Genomic DNA, 9,308 nt, shown 5'->3' with positions numbered 1-9,308 from the left:
TTTGTGCGAAAAAAAAAAAAAAAAAACTACTTTAATCAACAAACTCTCATGTCAGTCTCCTATGCTATTCACGTTGTAAACTGTCTATAAAAACAACCTAATCAACACAGTTCAGCGCTTCCCCAGAATGCGGGCTCATTATTGGCCGACACTGTTCACGTGAGCACCACGACACGCATGTGATGCTGATGCAGGAGCTGGCCAATAATGAGCTGGCGTTCTGACTTCTCGGATTTGATCAAACTAACGAAGCTCTTATGGGTTTGGAACAACATGAGGGTGAGTAATTAATGACAGCATTTTTATTTTTGGGTGAACCCTTTCACAAGAATTTAAGAATAAGGCACCTATTTGAAAAATAGCAAACTCTGTTTATTTATAATAAGGACTGTCTGATACAATTGTATATTTTGTCAACTCTTACTATTGCTTGGGTAGCCTATTTCATATTTTAAGATTCTGGAAACTGTGGGACATTTCTTTGAATTACATACATTCATTTTTACGTTTATTATCATATCGAATCACAAAATAAAACAGGAAAACAATCATATGCACGGTTCTCTAAATATTAGTTGCCTTATATTCTAAACTTAAGTATTTGTATTCTATTGTGTCTTATTAAGATGTTAATATGCTATAAACTTTAAAATTATTTGTTGAACTTTAGACATTATTATTAATGCTAAAGTATTGTGTAGGATAGTATTTGTATTGTGATTAAAACCAGGGCAATACAATTTTTGCAACATAACATGATGCTTCTGTTTTCATTTAGTTACAAATAAGGTTAGATATGCAATAAAACTATTCTGAAACAATGAAAAGTAAGCCAACAACATATAGATTTACAGTAGTTTTTTTTGTTGTCTTGAAAACATACAAAAGTACAATTTAAAAGCATTTACTTTAAATGTAACCACAATTTAGCTAGTCAATGAGTTGTGTCTTCTTGCATTGAATTTATTCTTGTATGTTGTATTGTAGGCTATCTTAATAATAATATATATAATAATTTTTCTCTCTCTAATAATAGTAATTCCACAGACAGAACTAATTTCATTTATTTTTGTCTAGGCAAAGATTTGCATTTTAACCTTAACTTTAATTTAAACTACACATGCGGATGCATTTTATTGTCAAACATGCAGTAAAATTAAAATGAAAAGTAGGCAGTATAGGCCTACTACACGTCACACATGGATTTGCTGTAAAACTGGTCTAGCATTGTTAGGAAGACGAAGAAACATGCAAATGATCAGGCAAATTAGTGATAAGAAGGGTTGGTGGACATTACTAAAGGAATAACATGACAAAACTACCATAGACATCCATCCTGCCAGTGAAGAGAGAGTCTGGGTTTGATTATTTTAAAATGAACTATATGTGAAAACAGTTGTGACGATGCGGACGTTAACCTTTATGGCCCTGCTCATATGCGTCAAAGGTAAAATCTTACAGAAGTGCTTTATTTGTGACAGAAAACGAGCTGTTGAAGAAGAAGGTTGTTAGAATATTGTTGTTTGAATTAGTCAGCTAGCATTTTACAAGGAGCTTTTAAAATGCAGCTCGTTGACTCACGAACGTCTGTAATCAAAAAAGAAAGAAAAGGGAAAACCATAACCGGTAAAGATGGAAAGAGCAGCCGGCGCACAACTGACGTAAAATAACTTTTATTATGACATACTTTTTTTATGTATCAACTATACAATTTTTTCTCTCCAGTGCCTGTTTTATAAAATAAACGTAGGCCTATATCACTATATTTTGTATGTCTTATATTATAGTTAGTTAAATTATTGAGATGTGTAGTGGTGGGGACTTGCTTTTATCTGTACCACGATGACTTTTTGTTTGTTTGCAGGCTGTCTTTCTCGTTTGAATGGTAAGAGCCCCTCTAGATGTCTAGAAAGAATTACATAACATAATCTGAAACCCCGTGATTATTACATAAAAAACATTTATGTGATCTTATGCTAGTGCAGCTTGTGTCACAAATATATTTTTCTCTCTCTCAGTTTGTGGACGTCGCCCTTTAAAACCCCGTATTGTGGGTGGAGTTGATGCGCATGAGGGGGCGTGGCCATGGCAGGTTAGTCTTCACAGCCCCAAATATAAAGGTCACTTTTGTGGAGGTTCCCTCATCAGCAGTGAATGGGTGCTCTCGGCTGCTCACTGTTTCGCTGGGTTAGAATCACATAAACATATTTACACAGATTTTAAATAATGTTATGTATATGTTGTTCTTGTAATGTTGTTTTTCTCGTGGTCTGTATATTCAGTGTCAACACATCCACCCTGGTTGTGTACTTGGGAAGGATGACACAGCAGGGAGTTCATGCTCATGAAATCAGCAGAAATGTCAGTTCGCTTGTCATACATCCTGACTATAGCAGTGACACCTACAACAATGACATCGCTCTCCTGCATCTGTCCTCTTCAGTCAACTTTACAAAGTTTATCAGACCGGTGTGTGTAGCAGCGGAAGACAGCATTTTCCCTTCCGGCACCAACTGCTGGATCACAGGCTGGGGACAAACTGCATCTGGAGGTCTCACACTCACACTCACACTCACACACAACTAACGTCACAGACTGATGATTATGTGTTTGTGTGTGTCCAGTGAATTTGTCTTATCCTGAGACTCTGCAGGAGACTGTGGTTCCAGTGATAATTAATTCTCAGTGTAATGATCTGCTGGGTGCCGGAGTCATTACTGAAAACATGATGTGTGCTGGTTTACAGCAGGGAGGCAAAGACACCTGCCAGGTACAACAACCACTCCGATTACCGTATTACTACGTATCTACATGTGCACTCATGAGGGTTGTGCAGAATACAATAAAAAAAATAACAGGAAGAACATTTGCTGTGCAATTCAAAGAAATTCAAAATTCATCGTGTTAGCCTATATTCCTATTGTTTGCATGCATTTTGAACAAACATGGGAACATTTGAACATCTATTGATTAAATCAAAAACCAATTAGTTGTTAACCTTAACCTCTTAATTCTGAAGCATGTGTGGTACCTTTTGAATGTGAGGTCAAAACATGTTTCTTGGATGAATCTTTCACAGAAAGAGCTGTAGGATAAATTTACAAATTAAACTGTGAATTTTAAACATACTACCTCTCTCTTTTCTGTTGTAGGGGGATTCTGGTGGTCCAATGGTGAGTCAGCAGTGTTCAGTGTGGGTTCAGTCTGGTGTCATCAGTAGGGGTCACGACTGTGGTCAGCCCAATGAACCTGGAGTGTACACCCGCGTGTCACAGTATCAGCAATGGATCACGACCTCCACTGGCCCGAACCTCCCAGGATTCGCCACCTTCAACCCCCTAAACTCATGCTCTACTGCCAGTCAGGGTAACGCCTATATAACCAAAAGCATGTATACACAATATCAACGTACAGCAAATTACAGACATCACAAAACTGTATATTAAATGTAAATTGGTTATTTTTATTGTATAGCGGTACATTGGGCTTTTTTAAAGAGCAAAAAGCTATATAAAAAGCTAGTTCACTACAGACTGTAGTTAGTAATGTCATCCATTAAATTACACCTTTAGGGTAATATCATCTTAATTTTAGATGACTTTTATCCTAACTCCTTTATCACATTGATTTTGATATCACATATTGATATACAAATACAAAGAGAAAGAAAATGTATTCCATTCTTTGTTATCAACAACATGAAGTGCATTAAATATTATATTGCATCATGGTTTCCCAGACTGGTGTTTTAAAACATAGTATAAGTACTGATGTAATCACTTACTACCCAGCACTGTTAATGAGCATATTTGGCAATTAATTTAATTTAACTTGAGGTATTTACCAAATATTTTCTCTCAATATGTATTTTTGTCTCCAGGTTGAGGTGTAGTTGTATAAAACAAACTTACCTACACTAGTTCCAGTGAATGCTGCCTTTGACAGTAACCAGCTCCACTGCAAACCGCCTGCCTCAGAACTTCACTCATAAATATGAACAACACAAACTGCAGGTTCAACATTTGTTGACAAGCACTGTTTTCTACAGGATTGACCATTGAAGGGTGTAACTGAGATCGTGAGGAAAAAGTAGGAATTTGTTAACGGTTCTCCTCAAGTTTAATTTTGTCTTCATTTTGCATATAATTTTGCAAATATCAGTACAATTCTTGCACATAAATGTGTCTTTATATCAGCATAGAATAAAAATCTTTATTTTTGTAATGTTTTTTGAGCATACACTACTCTTTTTTTTTTTAAATACCTATTTTTATTCAGCTAGGATGCATTAAACTGACCAAAAGTAACAGTCATTTATAATGTTACAAAAGATTAGAGTTTAAAATAAATGCTGTTCTTTTGAACTTTCTATTCATCAAAGAATCCTTAAAAAATAGATCAGTTTCTACAAAAATATTAAGCAGCACAGCTGTTTTCAACATTGATAATAATAACAAATGTTTCTTGAGCAGCAAATCTTCATATTGGAATGACTTCTGAAGAATCATGTGACAATAAATAATTAATAAACACTTTAAATGTAATGGTTTATTTCTTTATTTTGGAAAGTTGTTTTAATCATGTACAGTAGGTACTATTTAGCATCTAATTTGGTAATACCATAACAGGACGTTTTGCAATTTGTTTAAAACATGAGGACCACCGCTTGTAAAAGGTAGTTTTACATTATAAGCACATCTTTGGTTGCATACTCTAGTCTTCGAGACAGGACGTACCCACAACCCCACCCATAAAATGACATGCATCCTGTTTCAAACATGTCATTTAGATGCATTCACCACTCTTATGTCAAGACATAGTTATATCGCTCAACTTTGTAGAGTCTTTTTGGACAGATATACTCAAGATCCACTATAAACCTTCACTGAAGTGGGTTATTTGGTCCCAGGTGCTTCTGTGCAGGTTTTAACTCTGTTCCCCAAGTCTGAGAGTCTCAAACCAGCTCTGGTGTCTCAGGTTCACAGCACCTTTATCAGCAGTGGCGTTAATCCATCGTTCTTCATACCCACCATTCAAATGAGCTAAAGGGAATACATATAATGTAATGAATGCATAGAATATGTAGATCAATGCAGTTTAAATAGTCAAATTGCCATGTTTATGTTTCAGAATAAGATCTAGACTTGCAAATGGCATGGGATTAAATTCTCGCTGAAAGTATTGAGGTCAAATATAAAGCGTGAATCAAAAATTTAAAAAACACATGTAAAAATATAGTCCACACACTAAAAAAAATCATGCAAAATTATCAGAATGGCAGAATTCACTTATTACTTTTTGATCCGTGACCACAATACTTTCGGCGGGAATTTAATCCCATACAACTGAACAAATAAGTATGTTTCAAGCAGTTAAAAGACATTTTACTCTTTTGAAAGCTTTTACTCACCCGTGACTGTTGTCTTCCCATTAGCTGAAGTACGTTCAGTCTCTTGACAGTCTATCTCGGAGCTAATGCTAACAGAGGTTCCACACAACCGCACGGCTGTTTTCATTGTGGAGGGCACACGCACACTCACAGCACCTGGACCAATGGCAAATAAAAAATAAAAGTGTCCACCATAAAGAGGCGAGTCGTACCACATGACATTTTACAATCTGACCTAATCTTGCCATTCTATAAGAAAGTCAAATGATCTAAAGACTTATTGACCTTGACACAAAGTAATGAAGGGAAGGGAAGTATGTATCAGAAATATATTACGATTATAAGTACATTAACTTTGAATGAATGGATAAAAAGTAAATAGGCAGGTAAGTAGATATGTTCATACTAGGCTCGTCTTGTGTATGAGTTTCTTTGATGTCCATTATTAGTACCTTGTTGACTGTGAAGTTCTGCACATCCGTCTTGGCCCACGTACGCATCAATGTTTCCAGCAGCAGTAAACACCTTCAGGACACCACTTGAGCTGTCTGAGACAGGAAGGACATCTTTAGTGCACTAAACTAGTGACTAATGGCCTACTGTCAATTCAGACTATCACTTACCAATCATGATGTTTCCCGTTTCACTGCGTACAAGAGCTTCACCTGTAAAACAACAATGATACAATGATACAACTGCACATCAGGTGTTTAAAATTAACCGTTATCGTCCCGTTCCCTCACCGTGTACGTGCCCAATCTGGATGTTCCCGGAGGAAGTCGACATTGAGGTGGATTCAGCATAGATCGCCTTCACTTTCAGATCCCCCTGTTCTGTGGAGAGGTTCATCGTGGTTCCCTGAATTTTCTTAATATCGATATTCTGGAGAACAAAAACAATGACTTAATAACAATTTCAGAATGTATGCAGTTTTATGTATCAACTACTTACACTGTCCCCGGATGTGCAGATGTCTACATTTCCATGTATGGTATTGAGTCCAGTGACATTTCCTCCAGTGGACTGAACTCGAACCTCATGACCCTAAACAAAATCACACGAATTATACAGATCCTTATTATCTCAATAAATAAGAATATGTTTAGGCCTTTATGACACATTAACTCAGGGGGTTTCAATCTTTTAGATCTCAGAGACCACACAAATCTGATCATTGTGACGCAAGGGACTCGCTTCATAAAATTTTAAAGGGGAGTATATACAATAAGAACAGCATTTATTTGAAATATATTTTAAAATATAAAAAAAAAATATGATAAAAATATAAATGTCACAGTTGATGTTGTGTGTTTAAATTATGTTGTGTCCTTGTTGAATGAAAAAAATAAAACTTAAAATTGTTTTGGTAGTGTATATTAAAATAGAAAACAGTTATTTTAAATTGTAATGTTTTACAATATTACTATTTTAGAAGCGTTATTAACTAATATTAACTAATATTTAGTTTCTTGCATGTCACTCTCTATAGTAATGTACTCTTAGATGTATTATTTATCTATTGATTTAAATCCAATTTAATTCATTTTCATGATTTTTTTATTTTTATTAATTGATTTGATTTATTCACATAGTTAACCCTTTTCTTTTCTAAACTTTTCATTGGACCTACTAGTACTCCTTTGAGGCCCCGGACCCTTTTATGAATTTTTATAAAAGCTTATGCATTACCTTTACAGATTTTAGGACACAGTGTCCTCTCTCTGTGAGCACGTGGCAGAGGTCACTCTCCATATTCTGGATCTTCACGTTGCCTTTGTCTTTAGTCTTGATGTGGAGATCTGGAGGGATGGACAGGGACTAGAATGATTCACATGCATTTCAATGGAATTACATGATTAAAAGTACACTTATTACATTCAATTATTCCATAAACTTGCTGTAAACACAGTCTACATGGTAAAACCATAAATTAACTTAAATAAATTAAAATAAATAACATGCATTATAATTTGATTTTACCATCAATTAAACGAATAAGCAAAAATATATTCATATAATAAAAAAATATATACATGCCTTATTATTTTCTTTACAAGCCGGAATACAGATCCTTACCACATTTAATAGGTGCCGTCAGTTCAACAGTGACATTGCTATCCATTTCATCGGCCAAAATCTGAAGCTCATCGCTTTGATCATCATAATGAACATGAAATCTGTTCACATTAAGAGTTTGGTTCGCATCTGTCACGTGCACAGTAATAAATGCTCGATCAGATTCAGGAAAAGAATGTGGATCCAGTGGTTTTATGGATATATTGCAGCCTAAATGACACCTAACTTTTGTGAAAGGACTAACTAATAATTCCCATTGCTTTACAGGTTTATTCAAGTCTTTCGTGGTTGCAGGAGCATCTGAAAAGCTTCGGAGAGCCTGAGAGATCCAAGCCCTGGTGAAGAGTGTTGAACATCTCTGCACTGAGCCCAGACACAGACCGTGACGTAACCGCTGCGTAACTGCACAAGCAAACATCACTAAAGCTTTACTTTGAGTGCAAAGAATAAACTACATAAGTGCTCATTAGAGCAAAATACTACTAGCAGTGGTAAGCGCCGTCGTGTAGTAATGTTTATATCTCGAGGTCACGCGAGCAGCGCACAGCAATGACAGCAACCGGAAGAGCGCGCGAGAGGTCTTATGGGAAGTGAAGTCAAACTAAGGCCAGTCCGTGAACATGACAAGATTTGACGTCCGTTTGTATGTTTAAAAAAAATGGTTAAAATGAAGAAAAAAAGCATTTGTGATATTATATCAATATTTATAAGCACTCGAGATAAAAAACGACGCTGCATGAATTAAATAGGCATATGTTGTAATCTTTCCACTGTATTTTTTAGAAAATGTTCTATTCACTAACTCAAACGCACCCCTCACTGAACATTTTTACATTTTGCCATTATTTATTGTTTATTAAGCCATACTTAGGGACTATCTGGTCTGCAGAATGAGGCTGGTTTCACGTTTTACTGTTGTTGTGTGGACATTTGTCACCTTAGCAAACCAGACCCAACCTGTTTTTCCATATGCCAGTTTAAAATTGAGGGGAAGCGTACTATACTACTGTAGTAAGCAGCTCATAACTGTCATATCTTGATGATTTTAAACTCCCAGTGCAGGTCATTTTTGTGTCGAGCAGACACCACGTCATATCGGGGCGGTTTTTCCGTCTGGTTTTCTAATAGCTTCGAGCCATATTATTCATGACAGTACCTCACTGCTTGTGTAACTAGTCAAGGCTCAAGGGAATGTTTACTGAAAATTATTCATGATCCTGAAACAAAAGGGTCACAGTGAAAAAAAGTGGTAACGAATTGCCCAGTTATTGTTATAGTTACAGTATGCTATAAATCGCCCAGTAGGTGGCACTATAGTCATTTCACATAACGTGAAGTCAGAGGATCACAATAGGGCCTTTTGACAACAGATAACAGCGCATAGTTTGTCATCCTCCTCCACATTAGCTTATGAATTAGTGTTGAGTTATGAGGAGGGATTTAGTATTTGTCCTCAAAGTTAGGACAGCCAAGTTCAGAATTTAATAAAGCATGTAGCCTAAAGGTAGGCTACGAAGTAAAAAAAAAAAAAAAAAAAAAACCCGAATAGCCTACATTTATGCACATTAAGTACATTGTTCTTAATTAAGATATCATGCTGTAATACTTTTCAACACTTATAGTAAAAAAGTGTGGTTCATATCTTTGAGAGGATGTGTATCAGTGGTAGGCTACCTGTAAATCATATTTCATTCATTTAGCTAAATTTACTATTTTCAGACAGGTAGTGTTACCTTTCTTTTCAAGAAGAGACCATAAAAGAGGAAATTAAAAAGCCTGTCTAGACACCAGAGGTTGATGGTCGAGTCAAGAGCATTGAGGGTAATCAGAAGGTCATGGTCAA

General features: G+C 35.9%; 2 protein-coding genes across 3 annotated transcripts; one reads left to right on the top strand and one right to left on the bottom strand.

Moving 5' to 3' along the window:
* The first annotated feature begins 165 nt into the window (after positions 1-165).
* Positions 166-4,495, top strand: LOC306993986 (serine protease 27-like). Of its 2 annotated transcripts, none has more exons than XM_079604246.1 (7): positions 166-279; positions 1,865-1,885; positions 2,019-2,187; positions 2,283-2,551; positions 2,625-2,770; positions 3,153-3,366; positions 3,881-4,495. In XM_079604246.1, the coding sequence occupies exons 1-7, from the start codon at positions 258-260 to the stop codon at positions 3,883-3,885; spliced, it is 846 nt and encodes a 281-aa protein (XP_079460372.1). In that variant the 5' UTR covers positions 166-257; the 3' UTR covers positions 3,886-4,495. The 2 variants fall into 2 exon arrangements, with proteins under 2 accessions (XP_079460372.1, XP_079460371.1); XM_079604245.1 differs by lacking the exon at positions 166-279 and adding an exon at positions 302-1,447.
* A 41-nt stretch (positions 4,496-4,536) lies between these two features.
* On the bottom strand, positions 4,537-8,029 carry fam185a (family with sequence similarity 185 member A). Its single transcript, XM_079604241.1, has 8 exons — positions 7,466-8,029; positions 7,079-7,188; positions 6,341-6,433; positions 6,133-6,271; positions 6,013-6,054; positions 5,842-5,937; positions 5,411-5,545; positions 4,537-5,042 (listed from the first exon to the last, which is right to left on the bottom strand). The coding sequence occupies exons 1-8, from the start codon at positions 7,881-7,883 to the stop codon at positions 4,927-4,929; spliced, it is 1,149 nt and encodes a 382-aa protein (XP_079460367.1). The 5' UTR covers positions 7,884-8,029; the 3' UTR covers positions 4,537-4,926.
* Between the last annotated feature and the right edge of the window lie 1,279 nt (positions 8,030-9,308).

Source organism: Phoxinus phoxinus (assembly GCF_949152265.1).
Source record: "Phoxinus phoxinus genome assembly, chromosome: 25".
NCBI lineage: Eukaryota > Metazoa > Chordata > Actinopteri > Cypriniformes > Leuciscidae > Phoxinus > Phoxinus phoxinus.
This window is presented reverse-complemented; position numbering and strand designations above follow the sequence as displayed.